This window comes from Drosophila sechellia, chromosome 4 (genome assembly GCF_004382195.2).
Source record: "Drosophila sechellia strain sech25 chromosome 4, ASM438219v1, whole genome shotgun sequence".
In the NCBI taxonomy this organism is placed as follows: Eukaryota; Metazoa; Arthropoda; class Insecta; order Diptera; family Drosophilidae; genus Drosophila; species Drosophila sechellia.
The window spans coordinates 636,562-663,334 of record NC_045953.1 but is presented as its reverse complement, the minus strand read 5'-3'; the positions used below and the strand labels follow the sequence as shown (position 1 = coordinate 663,334).

General features: G+C 35.4%; 3 protein-coding genes and 1 long non-coding RNA gene across 12 annotated transcripts; 2 read left to right on the top strand and 2 right to left on the bottom strand.

Moving 5' to 3' along the window:
* Positions 1-1,046: 1,046 nt before the first annotated feature.
* Positions 1,047-1,754, bottom strand: LOC116801918. Its single transcript, XR_004362280.1, has 2 exons — positions 1,725-1,754; positions 1,047-1,665 (listed from the first exon to the last, which is right to left on the bottom strand). It is a non-coding gene; the product is annotated as an uncharacterized LOC116801918 (long non-coding RNA).
* A 24-nt stretch (positions 1,755-1,778) lies between these two features.
* LOC6619476 (protein Gawky) lies at positions 1,779-13,697 on the top strand. Of its 4 annotated transcripts, none has more exons than XM_032723832.1 (10): positions 1,779-1,907; positions 3,824-4,430; positions 4,590-6,058; positions 7,281-7,658; positions 8,126-8,419; positions 9,045-9,223; positions 10,032-10,182; positions 10,250-10,437; positions 10,500-10,779; positions 12,416-13,697. In XM_032723832.1, the coding sequence occupies exons 2-10, from the start codon at positions 3,995-3,997 to the stop codon at positions 13,187-13,189; spliced, it is 4,149 nt and encodes a 1,382-aa protein (XP_032579723.1). In that variant the 5' UTR covers positions 1,779-1,907; positions 3,824-3,994; the 3' UTR covers positions 13,190-13,697. The 4 variants fall into 4 exon arrangements, with proteins under 4 accessions (XP_032579723.1, XP_002043691.1, XP_032579721.1 ...); XM_002043655.2 differs by having other exon boundaries at positions 10,241-10,437; XM_032723830.1 differs by lacking the exon at positions 1,779-1,907 and adding an exon at positions 2,401-2,793 and having other exon boundaries at positions 10,241-10,437.
* Positions 13,698-14,126: 429 nt separating this feature from the next.
* On the top strand, positions 14,127-26,176 carry LOC6619474 (glutamate receptor ionotropic, kainate 2). 6 transcript variants are annotated; one of them, XM_032723842.1, is made up of 13 exons: positions 14,127-15,869; positions 15,924-16,085; positions 16,136-16,369; positions 18,224-18,390; positions 19,148-19,384; positions 19,502-19,600; positions 21,236-21,439; positions 21,496-21,699; positions 21,764-21,868; positions 21,939-22,394; positions 22,453-22,654; positions 22,851-23,039; positions 25,668-26,176. In XM_032723842.1, the coding sequence occupies exons 1-13, from the start codon at positions 15,749-15,751 to the stop codon at positions 25,976-25,978; spliced, it is 2,691 nt and encodes an 896-aa protein (XP_032579733.1). In that variant the 5' UTR covers positions 14,127-15,748; the 3' UTR covers positions 25,979-26,176. The 6 variants fall into 6 exon arrangements, with proteins under 6 accessions (XP_032579733.1, XP_032579734.1, XP_032579732.1 ...); XM_032723843.1 differs by having other exon boundaries at positions 19,448-19,600; positions 22,453-22,558; XM_032723841.1 differs by having other exon boundaries at positions 19,448-19,600.
* On the bottom strand, positions 24,129-25,013 carry LOC6619475 (glutamate receptor ionotropic, kainate 1). The gene is made up of 2 exons (XM_002043654.2): positions 24,706-25,013; positions 24,129-24,642 (listed from the first exon to the last, which is right to left on the bottom strand). Exons 1-2 carry the CDS (start codon positions 24,925-24,927, stop codon positions 24,451-24,453), a joined length of 414 nt encoding a protein of 137 aa, XP_002043690.2. The 5' UTR covers positions 24,928-25,013; the 3' UTR covers positions 24,129-24,450.
* Positions 26,177-26,773: the final 597 nt, after the last annotated feature.

Below are 26,773 nucleotides of genomic sequence, written 5' to 3'. Positions count from 1 at the left end.
GCATTATGTGCACAAATAAAAGTAGTGTATATATATTACACAATAATTAATTCTATTTTTAAATTTTGTACGCTCTCGGCGTAAGCGAGTGGAAAGAGAGCAATTTTGGCCGTCACCAAAAAAGTGGCTGCTTAGTGTCAAACCAATGTAAACCAGCAAACCACATTTACTTTCAGAACAAAGATGACAACACACGATGGGGCTCAGTCGTACTTCTCACGTCTTAATTCAATTTCCCAAAAAATTACCTGCGATCTCAATAAAGTTAAATCAACACACAGTCAAGACGCTTGGCTTAAATTGACTTTAAACGAACAGGACAAAATATTAAATAACCACTTAATTGATCCTGTTATATTTTCTAAGTACTGTCATAGAACTAAAGAAAACTATGCGGCACAAGATCCGCACGAAAATAATGATGTTACTAAAAATGATTACCGTAAATTTTGTTTCAGAGACATTGTATATTTATATAACGGCCAAGATTTACACACATATAATTATCAAAACGTTGGTTTAAAAATATTACGCGATGATAACAGTGGAGATTTTCAAGATGAACATTCGTTTCCATTTTCTTATCGAACCAAATCACAAATAAACATAGTATTAAAAGAATTTGATGATATCTGCCTTGTCGAAACTCCCACTGGCGTAAAAAAATCCATTCCTTTAAAATTGAGGACAAAAGATTCAAGCAATACAAAAATGCCAATTATCCACCTTAATTCTAATGATAAGATCGACGTTAACACAACGGAAAAAAAGATTTCCATTCTTGAAAACTTCTCAAAAACCCAAAATGTTTATATTGACGAATGTATTGAATCTAATGAGAAAATGCAACTACTCTTTAAATGTGGATCGAAAAACAGCGTATCAAACAACTTGTCTGATTATGAAAACGAATTTAAAGATGTACGTCATGACGAAAATACAAAACTGTTATCCCCTGAACTAAAAATGCCTAAGGGTTTCGATTTTCTCAGTAATTGGTAAAACCTATATAAATCTCATAGATAGTCGAAGGAGAGCAGTTTCTTTAAAACATAATTTCATTTGACTTCAAGGCAAACACACCAAAACGTACATATTAATGTTGATCGGCCATAAGTCCAAACTTTGCACTTTATATAAGCATAATTTTATAAAGGTGTCTTTTTTTAACATAGATTTAATAAAATAAGTAATATATTATTAAATGAATAGTTTTCATTCTTTAACTTCAGTCTTTTACAAAAACGGAAAATTGCTGCTCGGTCGTACCTAGTAGCTTGCACGATTGTTTTGCAAACTATGTGCGTTTCAGTTATTTAAAGTTAATTTTAAATCTGCCAAAATAATCACACCTCGGACCTGTCTAATTTTCATTTCCGAAGTGATCACATTTATTCGGATTTCCCAAACCTGTTTCATTTCTCGCTTCAATAAGGCTTTAACGTTTATAGATGCTTGTTATCTCACTGTATTGTTTCAATGTCCGAAATTTCCTTTGAATGTTAGAAATGGCCGAGAGTTGTATAAGTTAGAGCGTTTTTGAAAACAGCTCTGATTTGAATTATTTTTATGAATTTTATTTTTATGAATTATTCCTTCTGTTGTGCTTGACATTTTTCTTCGGTGCGAACGGGTCACAGCACTCATTTTAGGAAATTGTGTAAGCTGGGTATTACCTAAGATTGATTAATATCGATTGGTTTAAGGAAATATCGGTCAACTACCTAGAAGAGTGTCGTGATCCAGGCGAAGTGCGAGTGAGAGCATCGTATTGTTACTTTTTATTTAAATCGTGTGTGTTAAAATGAATTAGCACGAGTAGTGAATGTTTTTGTGTGCGTACTCATCCGAAAACAAGCGCTGTCATTAAAACAAAAAGATTTCCAACAGCCCACCACGGGTAGAATGTACGAAGTATAATCTTATGCGTTGGTATTATAATGTAGCTCAATAATAATGTTGAATGCGGACTCAATACGATCAAAAGCGAAACTTTCTGACATAACCTAAGTGTGCATAACCTAAATGGTCGCAAAAACCCAAGCGATTAGTTTCGGACATACGCATGTGTGTATCAGTGCAGAATAAATTCTGTTCGCTTGTGTATCGTGCATTGGAAAACGTTTATATGTACATATGTTCCAGTAAAGAGTTGCCACGCTTTAAATCTTTTACATAATGACAAAGCATTTGGGAACATAAATGTGTTGCATTTGCCTTGAGGTTTTCCGCAGCAACTGTTAAAATTAAGTCATAGTTAAATTAAAAATAAAGTAAACATTATATATGCATTAGTCTTTATACTCCACAAACCTTTCCACTCCGTCTTAAAATTTTGACTAGGTGGCAATATTGCAAGCAAGAATATCTGTATGGGTTTATTTAATACACTAGTAACTGCCGTCCCCATCGTCGAACGTGCGCAGAAATTTATATTCAATTACATCGAAATATATTTATTGTGAGACTAGTCAGTTTTCGCATCCAAGATTGTTATTAATCCCAGTTTATTTTGTGAAATATGAAAAACTATAATTGATTGTCGAATGTGTGTATGTTTTACACACATACACACTTTGTGGAATCGTCAAAGTGGCTTGGCATGCATACATACACAAAAATACACATATATCTATATATATTTACATATATAGAGAAAATCAACTTCTCGTTCGGTAAAGGCAAAAATTGTTGCAAATATTCGGTGAACTGTTGGCGTATACACAAGTGTTTAATTTTACAATAAACGCAGCTGCTGGCAATAGATATTAATTTCTAATTTCTGTTTGGTAGGTTAGTTAGATCTCCAGTTTGTGATGTTCTCAGCTTTTCGCTTGTATTTTCTACACATAGGGTACAAAAAAGACACGCGAATATACTAAGTATTGTACAATGACTTCTCCACATATGCACTAGCGTACTGAAAATGTATTCATATGTATATATATTTATATATCTATCGAATTAGTCTTTTAAGTATTGGCATAAATACTGGTTGTGTAAATACACTTCAAATTCTATGTTTGTTTGAGCCTAATTGCAAGTGCGAAATTAGGAAAGGTAGACATAAAATAGGGTGCTTCCGTCAATGATGGCTGCCTGCCTAGAGTTGACAAATTCGTTTTACTTGTATACATATGCATATGTATATTTATACACCATTACAGTGCTGTGAATTTAATTTTTATTTTTTTGGCATGCATTCGTTTTTCACACGTGAATTTGTCGTTAATGTGCGTGTGGGGATACTGCCGGTTGGGCAGCAGGCCATATTTCAGTTTTATAATTTTATATGTACATACTAAGTATATATGTGTAACTCCTGTCAAATTACTGCCACTCTTATATACTCATATGTATGTCTTCAGACTTTTTAAAACGATTATAATGGTTAATTTTTTATGATTTCTCCTTCAGAATACCATAACATCAGTTAAAAGTCTGTTAAGAAGATATTGATTTCTTTTTTATTAATTTCATTTGGCCAATGAAAAGTTTATCAAAAATTTAAAATTTTATTAGTAAAAACCAACAATAGAAAAAAAACGTAGGCGTCACTAGAATCTCCATGCCTATTTTCAACTGTCTAGCTTCTATATATCCCGGCATGTCGGAAACGCTGCCTTTACCTGTAACATACTTTTGAACGGATCTAGTATACCATTTTACTCTACGAATAATGTTTATAAATCATTAACGTATCACTGTGATTAAGTTTATTTATCCTGTGTACATATTTACTTTAAATAAAACTGACAGCAATTTAATTTAGAATTCATATTTTGTAATATAATAATAATAAATGTTTTCTATATTTATACAGAACACGGAAAGAACAAGGATTCAGATTAGGTCAATTATTTTCGATTAAATTAAATAATTCTTAAAAATTGCCATAAATGCTTATGATAATGAAGTTAAAGATCAAGTGGATGTTGGAATAGTAAGGAATGCTACTTTTGAAGCTGACAATCAGTTAGAACACTTGAGCACTATGCGTGAAGCCCTTTTTTCCCAAGATGGCTGGGGCTGTCAGCATGTTAACCAGGATACAAATTGGGAAGTTCCCAGTTCGCCAGAACCAGCCAATAAAGATGCACCCGGTCCTCCAATGTGGAAGCCAAGCATTAACAATGGTACTGATCTTTGGGAGTCCAATTTGAGAAACGGAGGTCAGCCGACCGCACAGCAAGTTCCAAAGCCGTCGTGGGGTCATACACCATCCTCCAACCTAGGCGGAACATGGGGTGAGGACGACGATGGCGCCGATAGTAGTAGTGTATGGACTGGAGGATCTGTTAGCAACACGGGATCCGGAGCTGCAGTGGGAGTAAATCAAGCCGGAGTTAATGTCGGTCCAGGCGGTGTCGTTTCGTCTGGCGGACCTCAGTGGGGACAAGGGGTCGTTGGCGTCGGACTTGGATCAACTGGTAGGCCTAATATCTAAGAGAATTAATTAAGTAAAGCGCAAACGATCAGTTGAAGGCTCTAGCTTTTCCACCAAAATTTAACTAACAATACATGAATAATTGAAGTTGGAGCCTTATCTGGGGAATTACCTATTCTAAATATTTCTATTGTTATTTTAGGAGGTAACGGGTCAAGCAATATAACTGGAACGTCTGGAGTCGCAACAGGTAGTAGCGGAAACTCAAGCAACGCTGGTAACGGTTGGGGAGACCCTCGTGAAATACGCCCTTTGGGAGTCGGTGGCTCAATGGATATTCGAAATGTTGAACATCGCGGCGGTAACGGTTCTGGAGCAACTTCGAGCGATCCACGAGACATTCGCATGATCGATCCGCGTGACCCTATTCGAGGAGATCCCCGTGGAATATCTGGTCGTCTTAATGGGACCTCTGAAATGTGGGGCCATCATCCACAAATGTCCCATAACCAGTTGCAAGGTATCAACAAAATGGTTGGTCAAAATGTAGCAACTGCCAGTACCAATGTCGGAACATCTGGCACGGGCATCGGTCCTGGAGGCCCCGGTCCTGGTACAGTATCGGCCAATATGCCAACACAGTGGGGGCCTGCTCAACCGGTAAGCGTTGGTGTAAGTGGTCCCAAAGACATGTCGAAACAGATAAGTGGATGGGAAGAACCATCGCCACCGCCTCAGCGTCGCAGTATTCCTAATTACGATGATGGTACATCGTTGTGGGGTCAGCAAACTCGTGTTCCCGCTGCAAGCGGTCACTGGAAAGACATGACTGATTCGATTGGTCGTAGTAGTCATCTCATGCGTGGCCAAAGCCAAACGGGAGGTATAGGAATAGCCGGCGTTGGAAATAGCAATGTTCCAGTGGGAGCCAATCCAAGTAATCCTATAAGCAGTGTAGTTGGGCCTCAAGCTCGGATTCCATCTGTGGGCGGCGTACAACACAAACCAGACGGAGGCGCTATGTGGGTGCATTCGGGCAACGTAGGCGGCAGAAATAATGTTGCTGCTGTCACTACTTGGGGAGATGACACTCATAGCGTTAATGTCGGCGCCCCCAGCGGTGGCAGTGTAACCAGCAACAATTGGGTTGATGACAAGTCCAACTCAACCTTGGCACAAAACTCTTGGAGCGACCCGGCCCCTGTTGGAGTTAGTTGGGGCAATAAGCAGAGCAAACCGCCAGCTAATAGTGCTTCATCAGGTTGGAGCACTGCTGCAGGCGTGGTGGATGGGGTTGATCTAGGATCTGAGTGGAACACGCACGGGGGGATTATTGGAAAATCTCAACAACAACAAAAACTAGCGGGACTTAACGTGGGAATGGTGAACGTTATTAACGCGGAGATCATTAAGCAAAGCAAGCAATACAGGATCCTTGTCGAGAACGGCTTTAAAAAGGAAGATGTAGAGCGGGCATTAGTGATTGCCAATATGAACATCGAAGAGGCAGCCGATATGCTCCGTGCCAACTCATCCTTATCAATGGATGGTTGGCGTCGACATGATGAGTCTCTTGGATCTTATGCCGACCACACTAGTTCAACAAGCAGCGGTGGATTTGCTGGCCGTTACCCGGTCAACAGTGGACAACCTTCCATGTCCTTTCCTCATGTAAGTATCGTGGAACTAAGCATAATGAAGTTTTTTCGCCTAATGATAACAATATCTGAAAATGTATATTTGTTATCAATAAATTATGTATTAAAAACGCGCCCTCGTTCTAGTGGGCACACAAATTCTTAATTAACGGCGGTCCCTTCAAACAGGTGGCACATTTGGCAGTAATTTTAATAGAAAGTTGTATGTACTTGACTATAATATGGAAAGTTTGTTTAAAATATTTTGTGAATCAAATCTACTGAAAGGTTTCTTGTTTGTTCTTTTTTTTTTTGTTGCGACAGCTGTCAGAATTGTTGTTGGTTTTATCGTTGGTTCAGAAACCCACATTTAAGAAATTAATTCGTCCTTTGGCTTTTATTTGCCGTAGTTCCGGTATTCGCCTCGTTTGACTCTTGGACATTTTAAAACAATATGTATTCCCCTTTTATAACCGTGAAGATTTAGAAAGTGCGTGTGCTAGTAACGCTTACGAGCGTGAGTATGAATCAAGCTGTAAGCATAGTATTTGTAATTCATTTACATTTATTAATTTATATTTATAATTATACCTCTTACTCGCATAGTCAAAGGGTATAGTAGATTATTAGAAAAGTAAGTTGCGGGGCAGTGAGAGGATCCGCGACTCTGTGGAGTGTGTATTCATTATCACTGTCCGAGTCCTTCTATCCGTGTCCGTCCGCCCCACAAAAGCGTTCTCTCCCCTTTGAAATTTTTTTACTTTTCCTTTTAATTGTATGGAAAAAATATTTAAAATCTCTTTTTGGAAAATAAACGATATACAAAAATCCCTATTAAAAAAAATTACTTAGTTTCATTTTGTTTACTATAAATTTTTGGCTTACGATGTTATTAGGGATATTTAATAAAACTATTGCTTAATTAAGTAAGATTAATACATTTAAAAAAAAAAAAATTAAAGAAAAACGTAGCGGTCAAAACGAAATTTAATTTAACAATAAATTTCTTATTTTTTATCGTCCACCACCGTCCGTACAAACTAAAAACTGAGACTACTTGGAATATGGACTTTGAGATTCGTATCCTCTCGAAAAAACGTACAATAAAACTTTTGAAAACAATCGATTTCAATTTTTTTACGTTCTTAATCTAGGTGTGGTATTTCATAGTCGAACTATTCGCCTGTTCCGCACCTTCGAGTAAAAACTTTTAAATTTAAAGACCGATGATATTTTAACCTTTCTTTGTTTTGCAGAATAACCTTATGAATAACATGGGAGGTACCGCTGGTTCGGGAGGTGGTAACAACAATGCAAACATGACAGCTTTACAGGTGCAAAAGTATTTAAATCAAGGCCAACATGGTGTTGCTGTTGGACCGCAAGCAGTTGGTAATTCCTCAGCCGTATCTGTCGGATTTGGGCAGAACACATCTAACGCAGCAGTGGCAGGAGCAGCCTCTGTAAATATAGCAGCAAATACAAACAACCAACCGTCTGGTCAGCAAATTCGAATGCTTGGTCAGCAAATTCAGTTGGCCATTCATAGTGGTTTTATATCAAGTCAGATATTGACTCAACCGCTAACTCAAACAACCCTTAATCTTTTAAACCAACTTCTTAGCAATATTAAGGTAATTATCAAAATCAAAAGGCAGTTCATGTTACGGAATTAAAACTAGTATATTCGACCGGAAAAAAACTGTAACATGAAAAACTGTCCTAATGGGACCCAAAAAGTATTTGTTGGTTGCGATGCACAGATTTCGGAATACAGTGCCTGAAGCATTGTAATCAACAAAAATTGTTTGATCCCTCCAATGTAATTTATTAAAATAATAATAACACAGGGACATTTTTGTGATGTTTTTGGGTAGTAAATATAGTTAAACATAATAATATTAAAAATGACATCGTCAAAGATTCATCTGATTAGACATTATTATTTTTAAATTTGATGATAATCTAAAGAAAAGTTTTGTAAAAGACATTGCGAAGTGCAATCAAATAAATCCCCAAACACATGGTTACCTTAAAAACAATTACATTAGTTTAAAAGAAAAATATCAGCCGTTATTGAATTTAAAATGTGTTCTTTCAGCATCTCCAGGCTGCGCAGCAATCCCTCGCCCGCGGGGGAAATGCAAATCCAATGGCAGTGAATGTGGCTATATCTAAATACAAGCTGCAAATCCAGAATTTACAGAACCAGATAAATGCACAACAGGCTGTGTACGTAAAACAGCAGAATATGCAACCAACTTCACAACAACAACAGCCCCAACAGCAGCAACTTTCTTCTGTTCATCTAAGTAACTCAGGCAACGACTATTTAAGAGGTCACGATGCAATAAATAATTTGCAAGGCAATTTTTCTGAGCTCAATATTAATAAGGTAAAAAAATCTCAAGTCGTAAATCTGGAATCTTGTTTCCTATATCGACTTACTTTTTGTAGTGGTTTCCGTCTACGAATTATTTTCAGCAATTTAAAAAATTGGCAATAAAACTAATTAATAACAATTAAATTTAGTAAAAACAAAAGAAATTTATTCTTGTCCGGATCGGAAATTTAGAAGACTAGATCATTTTTGTACCAGCTTTTATTGCCACATTTTTTAACGCTTTTAATAACTTATCTCTTAAGTCGCTTCTGCTAGCGAAGCAATTTGCTTTCAAGTGTCACAAATAAATTCTTCGCTTAATTTTTATTATTTAGGTTTGTAACCTTTTTAATCATCTATAAATGTTCAAATAAGGAAAACGGTAGCTTCCAATTATTTGTTTTTATTTGTATATTGAGTTTGCTATGCTTTGAGCACCTCTGGTTTAAATAAAAAAAAAATATAAAGAGATTTTCCGCTTGTAAGTAATCAGCAAATAGTTCCATCTAGACTTAATGACGTCTCTGGAGCTACTGTGTCTTTCGAATTTGAATATAAACACCAAACCGCACAAATTCAGTTTATCAAATTTATGTGGTTATAGGGATGTCTTAACAAATCACTAAAACACTTTCAGCCAAGTGGATATCAAGGAGCGTCCAATCAACAATCCCGATTAAATCAGTGGAAGCTTCCAGTATTAGATAAGGAGATCAACTCTGACAGTACGGAATTTTCTCGTGCCCCAGGTGCAACTAAACAAAATTTGACGGCCAACACAAGCAACATAAGCTCATTGGGTCTTCAAAACGATAGGTAAGAATAATTAGATAGCTTCACCTTTATGCTTCTTAGTTAATACGCCTACCAAACAGATCTGAAAAGATATATTCTAACTTTGGGAATGATGCCAACCATAGACTTTCAAAGGCATACTAAGCTTTTCTTTGTGACAGGTTGCTATTGTAATTATGCGGTTTAAAAAATTTAACAAAACAATGATATAGTTCGTGGGACTTTATATTCCTATATTTACTTGTAAAAACTACTAAATTACTAAATTGTTTCTCACCATATTAACCATATATTATATTGCCACGTCCACTCTAACGCGCTAAAACCGCCCAAAACTGCCACGCCAACACTTTTGAACAATTTTGAAATATTTTCTCATCTTATTCCCCAATATCTATCGATATCCCAGAAGAGTTATGAAATTTCGCGTTCGCATTCACACTAGCTGAGTAACGGGTATCTGAAAGTTGGATCGGTCAACCAAAGATCAAGCAGACAGACCGAGCCAAAAGATAACTGACAGTTCCGTATATAATTGTATACCCCGCGGCAAAACGGTGGTGCTGGGCAAGAAAAGTGAAAAATAATTTTTTAAGGATTTTGTTCAGTGAAAAGAGGAAAAAACGCATAAAGGCTAGCTTGTCGAACGAGTGTGCCGACCACATATTTTGTTTCACAGTGGCAAATCTAGTTTCAGTAACTAGTTTGCCCGTTGAATATTTAATACTTATCGTGCCAAAATGTAAAACAGCTTGTAAGCTTTTTATTTTAAGCCAATATCAAGCTCAATAACATAACATAAATCTAATGTGATCATCGGATTCTATAGTACATGGTCAACTGGACGCAGTATTGGTGACGGTTGGCCTGATCCATCATCTGATAACGAGAATAAAGACTGGTCAGTTGCTCAGCCAACTTCAGCAGCAACTGCTTACACTGATCTGGTCCAAGAGTTTGAGCCAGGCAAGCCATGGAAGGTAAAACTGTTAATTTATATAAAATGTAAACATATCCAAGCAGAAGTTTGATTTTAAGGGTTCACAGATCAAAAGCATAGAAGATGATCCCAGCATTACACCAGGAAGCGTTGCTAGATCTCCATTGTCTATTAATTCGACGCCAAAAGATGCTGACATATTTGCCAATACCGGTAAAAACTCACCGACTGATTTACCGCCACTAAGTTTATCGTCGTCTACATGGAGTTTTAATCCAAACCAAAATTATCCGAGGTAATGTTCGAATGTCTAAATATAAAATCACAAATATCTGAATCGATAATATTTTAATACAGTCACAGTTGGTCTGACAATAGTCAACAATGCACCGCCACTTCGGAGCTTTGGACAAGTCCGCTAAATAAATCATCGTCTCGAGGTCCCCCGCCAGGATTGACTGCCAATTCAAATAAATCTGCAAATTGTAATACATCAACGCCAACAACTATTACCGGAGGTGCGAATGGATGGTTACAGCCTCGAAGTGGCAGTGTTCAACCCACAAACACTAATTGGACAGGTGGTAACACTACTTGGGGCTCCAGTTGGTTGCTTTTAAAAAATCTAACAGCACAGGTATGTTCAAATTGTAAACTTTGCTGACCATACAAAGTTACTAATGTTGTATATTTGTAAGGTGTTCCCTTAGCTAGTCCAACAACTATTTTAATTAGTCATACGTTAAAATTTTCTTATATTATTGTTTCTATCGATATAGCAGAAAAATATTGGAAAAATGTTTAGTAACGGGTATCATATAGTAGGGGCACTCGACTATTGTGTGCTACGAATTCAACTCTTTATATTTTACACAGTTTTTTTTAGTATTAATATGAATATATAAGCAACAAAGTAATAACTTTAAACGTAAAATTTTTATTAATACATTAAATCCATATAATTTATAATTTCTAAATAATGTATGGGATACATTATTCCTTCCCATACCGGTCAGTTTAAAATCTACTGCAGCTGCAGCAGTAGGCTCAGCCATCCTGGCGCACAAGCCTATTTCTTATTCGCAACACCTATTGAACTCTGACATAGTAGTGATATCAAACAACCGCTAAACGATATTTCCCGAACAAACTTGCTTTTAATAGCTGACAGCTATTGTGGGGCTCCCCCAGGACGAACTTAAGAGGCAACAATATAGCCAAATTTATAGATCGTTCGGACGCATTATCTTTAACGACAAATTCAAACCCTCTACTCAACCCACAACACCTTTCTTTATCTTGTCTTTGTTAAATAAGCATCAAAAACTAAATGGAAGTTATCGACGACTTTAATGGATGGTAGCAAACAGTTTCCCATTTATATCCTTCATATTGAAAGTTTTGCTATCAGAACAGCATCATGAGCACCAACATGCAACATAATAAATGGATTTCAAAGAAAAACTTTGTGACAAGAGAATATGAACTCCAGTCAAGTAAACTTTATAACAAACTCACACAACCCTTTACACAACCCTTAGAGGAAGCCTTTTTTTAAACATTAAAAAAACCTATTAAATATCTCAAAACAATAGACCAAATAATAAACATATGTATGGATGTCAATACCTCAATAGTAGGCAACGAAACATTATAAATTAGAGTCCAAAAACACCACTTGTATATTATTCTAACTTCAACTCCAGCGCCAGGCATAACAACCTCTCAAATGCCCACATTATGCCTCCCTAACACATGCACACTTTACTAAAAGTCCCTTTCCTTTATAGCTACGATAAAAAAAATCTAATAAAATTGTTATCTCTCATCCATCTACTGTAAAATCATTGTCACCTTAGTCGAGAGAAAGCCCTTGGCAGCTTATTTGTTTACTTATAACTTCAACTTTAGTTCGTTTTATAAAAATAATGTGAGTCAAAAAAATTATTCATATATAGCCAAACATTTGTTTCAATGGAGTGCCTATATACTTATCAACATGGTAAGAATATATACTTATCAACATGCAAAGAAAGCATTGTTATCCCGAAACTTGTGGATGAGTATACAAAATTCGTTGAAAAATGTGTAACAGGTCGAAGTAAATGTTTCTAATCTTTAAGTAAATATAAATGAATTAAAATTTAGAAACAATGTACTTATTAAATCCGTAGTGTTTATTTCAAAATCTATATATTGTATATTATGTAGTGAATTCTTCGATAGTTGCATTATCATTATTATTATATTTTCATGTCATTACTTTTTTTCAGATTGATGGTCCTACTTTGCGTACACTGTGTATGCAGCATGGGCCCCTTGTCAGCTTTCACCCGTATTTGAACCAAGGAATTGCCTTATGTAAATATACTACTCGTGAGGAGGCGAACAAGGCGCAAATGGCGTTAAACAACTGTGTCCTCGCCAACACCACAATATTTGCTGAATCTCCCAGCGAGACCGAGGTGCAAAGCATTATGCAGCACTTACCACAAACTCCTTCCTCTACAAGCTCTTGTGGAACTAGTGGGGGGAACGTCGGAGGCGTAGGCACTTCAGCCAATAATGCAAACAGTGGCTCTGGAGCTTGTCAGTCCGGAAACAGTAGCGGAAACGGAAACGGCAGCGCGAGCGGTGCCATCAGCGGCAACAATGGCAACAGTACCGGCAACAACAGTGCCGCCGGGGGGGGCAGCAGCAGCAACAACACGATTACCACTGTAGCAAATTCGAATCTGGTTGGTTCTAGTGGCTCTGTCTCAAATTCCTCTGGCGGTACTGCTAACTCTAGTACAGGTTCTATAGTTAGTTGTACAGCGAGTGGTAATTCCATAAATGGGGCAGGTACTGCAAATAGTTCTGGTTCAAAGAGTAGTGCAAACAATTTAGCTAGCGGCCAGTCTAGCGCTTCTAACTTAACTAATAGCACCAATTCAACATGGCGACAAACTAGCCAAAACCAAGCTCTTCAAAGTCAAAGCAGGCCATCAGGCAGAGAAGCTGACTTTGATTATATATCTCTTGTTTATTCCATTGTTGATGATTAAAAGATCAATTACCAGTTCCATTGGTCATTGGCCATTGACTATCGCATTCTGTGACTCAAGACACACACACCCAAAAGCTTCAAATTATATGATACTAAGTATGTATGAAAAGCAAGACCATGTTGTGAGGAATACAAAAGTGGATCGACTGATAGACGAATGGACTTAGAATTTTGTATGCCTGTAGATTTATTTTTCTTCATCGTTCATAGATATAACTTCGATATGTAAGTTTAAATTTAACCAATATAAAAAAACATCCAACATATATATGTATGATGTCAAAAAAAAAAAAAAATGGCATGCTGCTTGATGGTTTGCAAACCTTCCTATTTAAGTAAAGTGTTTTGACTCTGGCTCCCATAGCTTTCCTTGGGAAACGTGAAAAATTCTCTACAGTGTATATGTGCGCATGCAAACTCATTTGGTAAATTACACATTAATAAATATGTATTACAACAACTATGCATATGTTTATGGAAAATAAAAATTTTCAGTAACGACTGAAGTCGAGTGTCGGTAGCATTAAGGGACAAAGTCGTCTAATGTTATTATCTAATTTGCAGCCTGTATTGTCCAAGATACAAGATATAATAGATGCACTGTATATCTTTTGTGTACATAGATATATGTTAGACGTCCTATTTTTCTGCTTGTGCATATCGATCAAATGCCTACTATTCATGAGTGTTTTTGTGTTTCCAGTAAGGAAAAAATACCTGTGTTATATTCATTAAAGGAAGTTGTAATCGTAATACGGTTTTGCTTTCATTAAAGCATTCCCACCGAAAAAGTTCGGTTATACATTATAAAATCACAATAAAAATATCTAAGAAGTTATTTGTTGCCTTTAAATATTGAGCTATTATTATTCTGCGTGGGAATGAATACCATAAATAGATATAATATCTGTTTAGTAAAAAGAACATGAATCTGAATTTACTAGATGAGAGAGATATACGAAATACCAATATACGAAAATAAATAGGGAACCATTCGTACATAATTTGTATTTAGATATATACCTTCATACCTAGGTCAACTTGGCCAACGGTTCAGTATCAGATCAGGTTCAGTAGAAGATCAAGCGATATCCGCCGTCTGCCTGCCAGTGCGTCGAGTCTTGAACTATATTAAATAGAGATGTAATAAACGAAACAAACAATATTTACAACGGTAAGGTATATTGATTTAATTTAATTAATTAATTTGCAAGCAAATAACACATGTATGTTAATTTGTATTTACAGACAAGTTTATATAACTATGTCCGTCTACTACCGTTTATACTCATACTAGACTGTCTGTCCCAAATGTCTCTTTATTACAAGGTGTATACTCAGGAGCTAGTCTGATCTGACCATTGTCACTATGGCTGCCATAGGAATATGGGATACAGAATGGAATGGAATAAAAAAAATTGTTGAAATTTTTATGATTTATGTATTAGTTTTGTATTAGTATTGGTATTTGTATTATGTCACAAAACTTTTTCCCACTTCCACTCTATCGTCCACAAACCGCCCTTATCTGACACGTTCACGCTATTCATAAATTTTCTAATTTGTTTTCATTTTCTCAAATTTCTACTGATATGCCAGAAATATGAGTAACGGATATATTCTTTGAATGTGAACACTTTTTTGGCGCTTCGTCAGTACGTGAAAAGCCGCCCAAAGTGTCAGAAAACCACATCTTACTTAATTAATTTAATGTAATGTTAACATTAACTTGAAAAAATAGTTGGTATGACATATATGAGGATCAAAAGCAACAACTGATAGTTTTTAATAAACTGCGGAATAAACTTAAAAGAATTTACAAGAAATTTTGCTGATCAGAGTGCACACAATGCTATATGCAAAGAGGAGATAATTGCTTAGCTGCACTTAGACACAAACAAAATATACATATGTATGTGTACATCTTAAAAAAGGAAATGACCATTAAGTACACAGTGCTTAGAAATTTTTTCATTTGGCAAATCCCTGCAGTTATTTACTCCAAATAATAACTTTATTTTAGTTTTATTTGTTGGTTTTTGAAAAATGTATTAATTGTCTGAATTGCCATTGAATTCGTTTATAACATTTTCTAAAATACTCCTGAATAAAATTCGCGATTTTGAAAGGCGCTCGCCTTTTCAAAGAGGAATCTATTATTTTCATTTCGCTTCGTCCGTTATCCCTAATTCATTAACTTGATGATTGATTAACAATGAATGCGCGCGCAACATATCACTGAAGAAATGAATATATAGCTATTATTCAGAGAAAGAGCATGTTGTTCTTATTATCAATCCCAACCCACATAAACTGGTTGTGCTCGGTTTGTAAATAAAAACGTTTAATCAATTTGATATTCATATTCAAGTGTGACAAGAAGTAGAAAATGTTATACCACTTTCGCAGAGCAAAATAAATTGTTCTTAAATGTTGTTTATTAATAGAAGCCAAAAAATAATAACAACGGTATTTTACATTCGGAACATTTTTTTCGTTCCCGTTCTATACTCTTGTGCGGCTTCAGCTGTAGTTTTGGTGCTGCAAAATAGACAACATGATTTTGAGCCAGTCGTTTCTTTTATGCCGAAGCGGTTGTACTCGTAATGTTCATAGCAAGCGGCTTATTACTGCTTCAGTTCCTTTCATACGCCTTGGGAGTACCACCCTTGGTCAGAGTTGGTAAACCGTTCAGAAATTAGTAGAATCAATATTGTAATATTTTCTTTAAGGAGCTATATTTTCAAACCAGCCTGGAATGTATAACTCGGAGTTAGCGTTTAGATACGCTATTCATAGACTTAATATGGACAAAAGCCTTTTGCCTGAGACTACTGTTGATTACTATGTTGAATACGTAAACCGATTTGACTCTTTCGAGACAGTTCAAAAAGGTAAGATTATGATTGGGAAATAATTACTTAAAACGTAATCTGTCTTCTAGTGTGCAAACTTATACAAGTTGGGGTTCAAGCTGTTTTTAGTCCAACTGACTCTGTTTTGGCGACCCATATAAATTCAATTTGCGATGCACTGGACATCCCAAACATAGGTCGGTCTGCCCATGACTTTTCTATTAACGTCTATCCATCGAAGCAATATGTAAATTATGCCTTTAACGATGTAATACAGTATTTAAATTGGACACGCTTTGGGATCTTGCATGAAAAAGAAAATGGTAAGTCCCAAGTTGTTAAATCCAAGTGTTCCATTCAGTTTTTGGTGCCCGTTACGATAATAATGCCAAGAAAAATGTACAAAAGTGGGGCCAAGAAAGTTTTGGGTATCTTGTGAGCGTTATCTTCGGTGGCACACGTGTTCAACGTAGTTGTAGCGAGAATCTTCATAATTTCTTCGTTTTTGTTCTTAAAGTACTAGAAACCACAACACCCATTACATTTAAGATAGTAAGATCGAGATCGACGCGTTCTCAGTTTCCAAATGACTACTTATCTCAATTTTGAGAACAAGTGTTTCACCTTCGATCAAAGAAACGATCTTGAACTAAAGATGGAAAAGCTTTCAATTCCCTTCTTATCCCTTCAGATAACAATATTTATACACGTCAATAGTAGAGTAAAAGGATACTAGATTCGGTGAAACGTATGTAACAGGCAGAAGGAAGCACTTTCGACCACATAAAATATATATATTCTTGATCGGGATCAATATCTAAGTCGAACTGGCCATGTCCGTCTATGAATGTCGAGATCTCAAGATCAATAAAAGGTAGAAGGTTGAGATTAAGCATACAGGTTCTAAAGACATAGACGCAGCGCAGGTTTGTTCACCCATGTTGCCACGCCCACTCTAACACCCAAAATCCGCCCAACATTTTTTTAATATTTTCCCAATTTCTACGGATATTCCGGAAAAATTTTGAAAATCCTCGGTCTCGCTTTAAGTTAGCTGAGTAACAGTATCTGATAGACGGGGAACTCGACTGTAGCGTTCTTTCTAGTTTTTATTTAACAACTTAACAAAATAAAGTTATTAAAAGCACAAGCCTTGTGGAAAAATCCCTGCAAAAACCAGGAAAGTGTGCTAAGTCAAATATCATATACAAGAAAAAATTTAATTTTTCTGTGGTTCTCTGATGTTAGCGAGTGATTCAACAATAAAACAAAAACTTAGGGTATTGCATACAAATTTAATAAAATTATAAACAATAAAAAATATAAGGCTTAGTAGAAAGCGGTGAAACTGTACAAGTCAGAATCTAAAAAATTGGTGCTGTTTGGGGGTCCTTCACTCAAAAAAAGCATTTACAAAGCATACGATTGTCGAGTTGTAATGATTCCTTAAAAAAATATTCTACGAACATGAACAAGATTTTCGCGAATTTTTAAAAATGAAAAGGCTTAATTTCGGCCGCCAATAACGTTCAGCTATTTAGACACCTGGGGGTACAGAATTATGCTTTCAGTCATTGAAAAGCCGTTTTCATTTGAGTTCTTTCATCTTTCTTATCATACGTATTTTATTTAAATATAAAATATTAAAAGCTATACAGGCTTAAGCTTTTACACTTTTTGGAGCATTGAAAGCACTTGAAAATCCCAAACTATTGATATATAATGTATAACTGAATACACTAAAATTATTCTAATGGCTTTGGTATAGCCGAAAGTTATTCCGCCCAAAAAAGAACATCCTAATCTAGGGATCCCTGGTTTGTGCAAGTACGTTTCATAAAATTGCCACGCACACTTTAACCCCCACACCCACAATTTAAGAAAATGCCTTAATTTTGTACATGTTATTATATGTATTTTAATTTTATGTTATCGATATTTCAAATATATATGGGCCTCACCTACTCTATATATATTGTTTTTTCTTTTGGTCTTCATAATTTTTTTGCGAATTTTTATAATCATGCCATACGCTTTTGAATTTTATTGATTTTATTATTTTTCTTGTAAATTTCTATCGACTTGCTAAAATACGTTCAAATTTCTCCTTCGCATTTCCACTAGCTGAATAACAGGAACACGACTATAGCTTTCTCTCTCTAAAAAACTTGTTACAGGAATTATAAACTTGCATCAGCTATCCCGGTCATTTCACGGAGAAGTTCATATGCGACAAGTTTCTCGAGATTCATATGTATCCGCATTAAACGAATTTAAAGGAAAAGAAATACATAATATTATTATTGATACAAACTCGAACGGTATTTCCATTTTGTTAAAAACTGTAAGTAACATTTTAATATTGAGGGTATTCAAAATGACTTAAGGGCAACATTTGTAACAATATTTATTTAACATTTCTTTTTTCTGATGGTAATGAGCCATTTTTAAGTATTGCTTATCGTTGGTTTCACTTTAACGCCACAAGCCGCACAGAACTTCACGGCCACACTTATTAAGACTTGTTTGATTAGAGTAGAGTAAAAGGGTATTCGTTGAAAAGTATGAAACACTCAGAAGGAGGCGTTTCCGACCATATAAATTATATATTCCGTCCGTCCGTGTGAACGTCGAGATCCAAGGAACTATAAAAGCTAGAAAGTTGAGATTCAGCATACAGATTCTAGAGACACAACTTTGTTGACCCATGTTGCCCACTCTAACGCCCACACACCGCACAAAACTCCCACGCCCACACTTTTGAAAAATGTTTTCATATTTAATTTGCAAATTTCATAAACTTGTAAATAAAGCGTAACGGATATCTGATAGTCGGGGAACTGGAACTGTCTCTTGTTTTTCATTTATCTGTTTTCTTGTTTTGGTTGCCAATGCCTATCGATGTGCCATGTGCCACTAGCTTAGTCACGGGTATCTGATAGTCAAAGAAATTGCCTTAGCATTCGCATACCATACCATTTGTATATATTTATTTTATGCCGTCTATATTAATGTTGTAATTGTTGTTATTTTAAGTTTACATATATTAACACATTTCATTTCCATTTTCTGTTCTTTTTTTCCTCTTTTTTTAACTGTAGATATTACAGCAACAAATGAATGAATACAAGTATCATTATTTGTTTACAAGCTTCGATTTGGAAACTTATGATCTGGAAGACTTTAAATATAATTTCGTGAACATTACATCGTTTCGATTGGTCGACACTGCGGATGTTGGAGTAAAGCAAATCTTGAAGGATATCGGATTGTATAGTCACCATATATTTAAAAAACCTTATTTGAATCTGCACTTTACAAAATCAACCGTTCTTGAGGTAAGCCTAATAGAAATGACGTGGTAAGTACACTATAATAAAAGCGTTTCAATAAATCTTTAGTCAGAGCCAGCCCTAATGTTCGATTCGGTGTACGTTTTCGCGATTGGATTACAGACACTGGAACAATCACACTCTTTAACCCTTTCAAATATAAGCTGCGAAGAGGAAAACTCGTGGGACGGGGGTCTTAGTCTTATTAACTACTTAAATGCGGTGAGTTCGACTACAAAACAAGAAATAACATTTTATTAAAAATAGCGAAATTACATTTTTAAGTTTGGGGTTTGTTTCAGTATGATATATGTATACGTATATCAAAAAATTGTGCTCTACGATGAAAAAAGTTTACTTTACTCTAAAAATGCCTTGCATTACATTATGTGACGTTTAGTAATCCCAATAACAAAATCAAATTAACTTCCGAATATATAGAGGACACAACATTGAAAAATTACCGCAGAAAGTTAATGGTTTATAACCAAAAATTTTTTTAATAAAAGTAAAATAAAATTTTAAAAAGCGGCGGATATTTCATATGAATTTCATTGCTCACACTCCAACATCTGTTTAAGCTAGGGATCAAAATAAAATTTATCAAAAATTATTGTTCCTTTAAATATTTTTGTAAATACTTTACTAAAATAAATGTTTGGTACCCAGAGGCGTGCCCGGACGCGAGTTTAGGCGTCACCAGAGACTTAATGTCTAATCCTGAACTTACCATCTTACTTACATACGTACTATAAGATATGTTTAAAGTGTAAAATGACAGAGGTTGTTATAGTGGAGTTCCCCCGACTAATAGATGCCGTGGCTCAGCTAGTAAAAATGCCAAAGCGAAATTTTATAATTTTTATCAATAGATATCGGAAAATAAAATAAAAAAAGTATTTGTGGGGGTTAGAGAGGGCGTGGCAAATAAATGTTTGGGATAGCTGTGGAAATTGATTCATGCAAATTTTTAAAAAGTGCGGGCGTGGCAGCTTGTGCGGTTTGTTACCTGTGAATACATTTCAACGAATCTAGTACTATACGAATCTTACTGTATGATTAAGATTTTATACAAATTTAAAAAAAAGTTCTTATCAACTTACCTGTCGCGTGCCATTTTGAAAAAATAATGGTTTGTCCAAAGGATTCAGCCAATGAACATCAATTTTTGGTGTAAACAAATATATTTACTAAAGAATAAGTTGCAAATTTCGAAATCTATATGGAAACGTTTTTCCCCAATAAAGTACATATATTGTTGATCTAGGTCACTAGCCGAGTCGATCTGCATATATCCATCTGTCTGCCAGTGTAAAAGTTGTATTCACTGGAATTATAAGGGCTAAAAAGATATAACGTAGACGCTTATTTTACTAGTCTTTCTGTATATTTGTCCCACGTTATACTCGTATTGAATACTAGATCGTTTCCGACTATATAAAGTCAATAGCTGAGTCGATTTAGCCATGTCCGGCTGTCCGTCCGTCTGTCCGTATGAACGTCGAGATCCCAGGAACTATAAAAGCTATAAGGTTGAGATTCCGCATACGCAGCGACTCATAGACGCAGCGCAAGTTTGTTGTTGACCCATGTTGCCACGCCTACTGTAACGCACTAAAGTCGACGAACCGGTCACACCCACTCATTGGAGTTCCCACATGAGTTCCCACTCTATCGATATCCCAGAAAAATGATGAAATTTCGCGTTCGCATTCACACTAGCTGAGTAATGGGTATCTGATTGTCGGGGAACTCGACTATAGCATTCTCTTTTGTTTTTATTTATATTTTTGCTTAAATATTTTGTATACATAAAAGGTTTTATAATTATGTTGATTCATTTTTATACTCCTTAAGGTTGAATGGAAAGGTCTGACAGGTCCGATTCAGTTTAAAGATGGCCAGCGGGTCCAGTTCAAGTTGGACTTAATTAAATTAAAGCAACATTCCATTGTAAAAGTCGGGGAATGGACCCCTCATGGGCATCTGAATATAACTGAACCATCAATGTTTTTCGATGCAGGGTCCATGAATGTGACACTTGTAGTGATAACAATTCTGGTTTGTGAGGACGACGAATACAAATTTTTAAAAGTAATTGTAAAGTTAATTTCTAGGAAACACCATATGTAATGATGCATTATGGCAAGAATTTTACGGGAAACGAACGATTTTATGGTTTTTGCGTAGATATATTGGAAACCATTTCTCGGGAAGTTGGGTTTGACTACATACTGGATCTGGTACCGGATAGAAAGTATGGGGCCAAGGACCCTGAAACTGGGGAATGGAACGGAATGGTCGCTCAGCTGATGAAATATGTAAGTTTGTTTATATTTTTTTATTTTTTTCGGATTTTTTCAAGTGACTTTTAAATATACTTAGAAGGCGGACCTGGCAGTTGGATCCATGACTATAACGTATGCAAGAGAAAGCGTCATTGATTTTACCAAACCATTTATGAACTTGGGGATAAGTATTTTATTTAAGGTATGTACAACTTTCCTTTTAGTTTAGATGATTATGTTAATAGAAAAGACTTTTCTTGTTCTTGTTCAAGGTCCCAACATCAGAGCCAACGAGACTGTTTTCTTTTATGAATCCATTAGCGATTGAGATTTGGATATATGTGCTAATTGCATATTTTCTTGTGTCTCTCTGCATATATATTGTTGGAAAACTTTCGCCTATCGAGTGGAAGTGCATCAACGCCTGCGATCTAGAAAATATTTCTATTGGCAACCAGTTCTCCCTGACTGACAGTTTTTGGTTTACCATAGGCACTTTTATGCAACAGTCTCCTGATATTTATCCACGAGCTATGTCGACTCGAATTATTAGCAGTACTTGGGGTTTTTTTTCACTTATTATTGTCGCATCTTACACCGCAAATCTAGCAGCTTTTTTGACAACGGAGCGCATGATTAATCCTATTGAGAACGCAGAGGATTTGGCTTCTCAAACTGAGATTTCTTATGGCACTCTAGATAGCGGATCTACAATGACATTTTTTCGGGTATGCAACTAGTTAAGTGACAAATCTTCTTTGATGACTAAATACATTCATTGTGTAGGACTCAGTGATAGAAACTTACAAAAAAATTTGGAGAAGCATGGATAACAAAAAACCATCTGCATTTACGACGACTTATGAGGATGGTATTAAGCGAGTAAATCAAGGTAATTATGCGTTTTTGATGGAATCCACAATGCTTGATTACATCGTTCAGAGGGATTGCAATTTGACGCAAATCGGAGGACTTTTAGATACAAAAGGTATGACAATTTGCCTTCGTTGTTTCCCCAACGTAAAAGAATGTGATTTGAACAATACGGGTGCTTAGCGATGTGGATAAAGTTACAAATTTTTAAAAATAACTAAAAAAATATTAAAATGATATCTATTTTTGTAAACTTATCAAGTCTGTAAATCGTTTCCTCTTGTGTACATTTCTATTTAACACTTCTGTAGGTTATGGTATCGCTACACCAAAAGGTTCGCCTTGGCGAGATAAAATTTCATTGGCTATACTTGAGCTCCAAGAAAGGGGTGACATTCAAATGTTGTATGATAAGTGGTGGAAAAACACTGATGAAACATGTACTCGCAAAAACACAAGCAAGCAATCGAAAGCTAATTCACTTGGTCTGGAGAGCATAGGTAAGTTTTCACAATGCAATTGGCTAATATGTACTACTGTTGTTTTAAGGCAAATATGCTGTTTGCTTATAAGTTATTGCTTATTATTGTCCACTTGATAATGATGTTTTTCCAAGATTTGCTTTAATACTTATTATCCGTTACTCACCTAATCAATTTTAAGGTAATACATATAAATATAAAGCATAAATACGAATGGTAAAACTCTACAGTGACGCTATTGTTGGCATTCAAAACGTAATCCTTAAATAATAATTCCATTATAATTGGATTTGGAGATAGGTAAAACAACTGTGTTCGAATTTTCCTAAGAATTGACAATGGTCAATGGTTTGCCGATGGCAAACTTTTTAGTTTGTTTATCAACCCTTTTCCAGTTTTGACTGCCGACAAATGGAATTAAATATTCCTCCTCCTAAAGTAATCACCTTGTCAATTTAACGTCACAGAAACTCTCTACCAAGGATAGTTTAGATTAAAACCGCCAACTCGAAAATTTAATCAATTTAAATTTAAAACTTTGACTTTATTATATATTTTATATTTATATCAAATTCTTTGATATTCATCATGTTTATATTAGAATCATAATTAATTTATGTATGCAAATTTTTAAAAATTTTTGCAAGTCCTTGCTAGAAATGTAACTCGTATTTGGGTGAAATATGTGAATACGCAAATAAAGGAATATTCTTTTGGGACCTATTTTCACCACAGTTGTTTGGATTATATACGTTACTCGTAGTTAATGGGTTTACTTGATTCGTTAAAAAGTATGTAACAGGTATAAGAAAACGTTTCCTACCATATATGTATGTACATATATCTTGATAAAGATCAAGAGCCGAGTCGAACTGGTCATGTCCGTATAAACGCATCGATCTCCGGAACTATAAAAGATAGAGTCTTGAGCCCTCTACCACGCCCTCTCTAACGTCCACAAGCCGCCAAATATTTATAGAAACAACAAGTTCGATTTTTGAAAAATTTTATTTCGATATTTAAGTAAACATCCCTAGCTTAAACAGATGTTGGAGTCTGAGAAAAGAAATTCATATGAAATATCCGTTGTTACTTTTACCTTTGAAGGAAATGCAGACGAACGAACTTTTTGATCTTCGGCCGCTTTTTAAAATTTTATTTTATTTAAATTAAATTTCAATTATTATTTAAAAAAATCTTTGGTTATAAAACATTAACTTTCTGCGGTAATTTTTCAATGTTGTGTCCTCTATATATTCGGAAGTTAATTTGATTTTGTTATTGGGATTACTAAACGTCACATAATGTAATGCAAGGCATTTTTAGAGTAAAGTAAACTTTTTTCATCGTAGAGCACAATTTTTTGATATACGTATACATATATCATACTGAAACAAACCCCAAACTTAAAAATGTAATTTCGCTATTTTTAATAAAATGTTATTTCTTGTTTTGTAGTCGAACTCACCGCATTTAAGTAGTTAATAAGACTAAGACCCCCGTCCCACGAGTTTTCCTCTTCGCAGCTTATATTTGAAAGGGTTAAAGAGTGTGATTGTTCCAGTGTCTGTAATCCAATCGCGAAAACGTACACCGAATCGAACATTAGGGCTGGCTCTGACTAAAGATTTATTGAAACGCTTTTATTATAGTGTACTTACCACGTCATTTCTATTAGGCTTACCTCAAGAACGGTTGATTTTGTAAAGTGCAGATTCAAATAAGGTTTTTTAAATATATGGTGACTATACAATCCGATATCCTTCAAGATTTGCTTTACTCCAACATCCGCAGTGTCGACCAATCGAAACGATGTAATGTTCACGAAATTATATTTAAAGTCTTCCAGATCATAAGTTTCCAAATCGAAGCTTGTAAACAAATAATGATACTTGTATTCATTCATTTGTTGCTGTAATATCTACAGTTAAAAAAAGAGGAAAAAAAGAACAGAAAATGGAAATGAAATGTGTTAATATATGTAAACTTAAAATAACAACAATTACAACATTAATATAGACGGCATAAAATAAATATATACAAATGGTATGGTATGCGAATGCTAAGGCAATTTCTTTGACTATCAGATACCCGTGACTAAGCTAGTGGCACATGGCACATCGATAGGCATTGGCAACCAAAACAAGAAAACAGATAAATGAAAAACAAGAGACAGTTCCAGTTCCCCGACTATCAGATATCCGTTACGCTTTATTTACAAGTTTATGAAATTTGCAAATTAAATATGAAAACATTTTTCAAAAGTGTGGGCGTGGGAGTTTTGTGCGGTGTGTGGGCGTTAGAGTGGGCAACATGGGTCAACAAAGTTGTGTCTCTAGAATCTGTATGCTGAATCTCAACTTTCTAGCTTTTATAGTTCCTTGGATCTCGACGTTCACATAGCCATGATCTATAATATATATACTTTATGTACTCGGAAACGTTTTCTTCAGCTTGTACATACTTTTCAACGAAGCTAATATACCCTTTTACTCTACGAGTAAATGGTATAATGCGGTCAAATATGTTCCTTAGCTTCATACTCTATAATTACTGAAGTACATGTATGAATAATAATTTTTTCTTTTTTGATGTAAATTGAGTATCAACATAATGTTTTTAAACAGTAATAAATCAATTACACAGGCGGCGTATTTGTAGTGCTAATAGCTGGAATTATTGTGGCTGCGGTTGTTGCTTTCTTCGAGTTTTGGTATAACTTTCGATACAACCATAAAGCTACAACATCTCAATCGGTCGTTAATACTAAATACAATAAAGATGGGATCCTCGAAAGCGATAGGAACTATACCCCACCTGACCGTTCATTTTGGATCGAAATTTCCGAGGAACTACGCTACGCATCATGGTGCATGAACAAGCAAAAGAGGCCTGCACTTCGTCGCACATGTAGCAAATGTACCATTCCAAAAGGCCAACGAATTAATAAACTATGAACTATTAGAAACAAAAACAATAATAAATACCCAACTAGATTCTAATATATTAAGCTATTTTTTAATAAGATTTAAGGATGTAAGAAATTAATTCTATTAAATTACAGTATACATTACATACATACATTTGGAAATTATAAAATTACAAATTTATAAAGAAAGCTAAGATAATGTTGAGCTAAAAATATATAAACTCAATTACAAAACAAGAAAGATCGATTTTCTCGTTCATCAGATACCCGTTCCTCAGAAGATAAGAAGCGTGGGCGTGACAGCTTTGGGGTTTGTGGTCCTTAGATTGGCGTTGCCAAATTGTTTTAGGCATATCGATAGAATTGTCAAGCCAAAAAAAAAAACAGAACAAAAGTGCAGAAGGGGACGTTTTTGGGCGTGTTTTGGGTATAGCAACGGTGTGAAACAAACTTGCTCTGCGTCGTCTACGGCTCTCAAATCGGCATGCCGAAAGCTCGACTTTCATAGGGATGCATCTCTGTTGAGTTTTATTTATTTTTACTTGATTATCACTGCATCCCTCTTGAGTTTTGCTTGGGAGTATGAAAAACATCTTTACTTACGTCACTGAGCAACACGCCCATATTCACTCTTGTGAAATGACACTTGTGTATTGTGTGTGTGTGTCTGTTTTCTAATAAATATGTAATTCATAGCGTTTATTGTATGTAATACCTCGAACACCTAAAATTCAAACTTCATATGTGAATTATTTTACAGTGCGGAAAGGCTAGAGCGTCTAAAATCCCTGTGTTCAGTATAGTTTCATGTCCGTCCCCATTG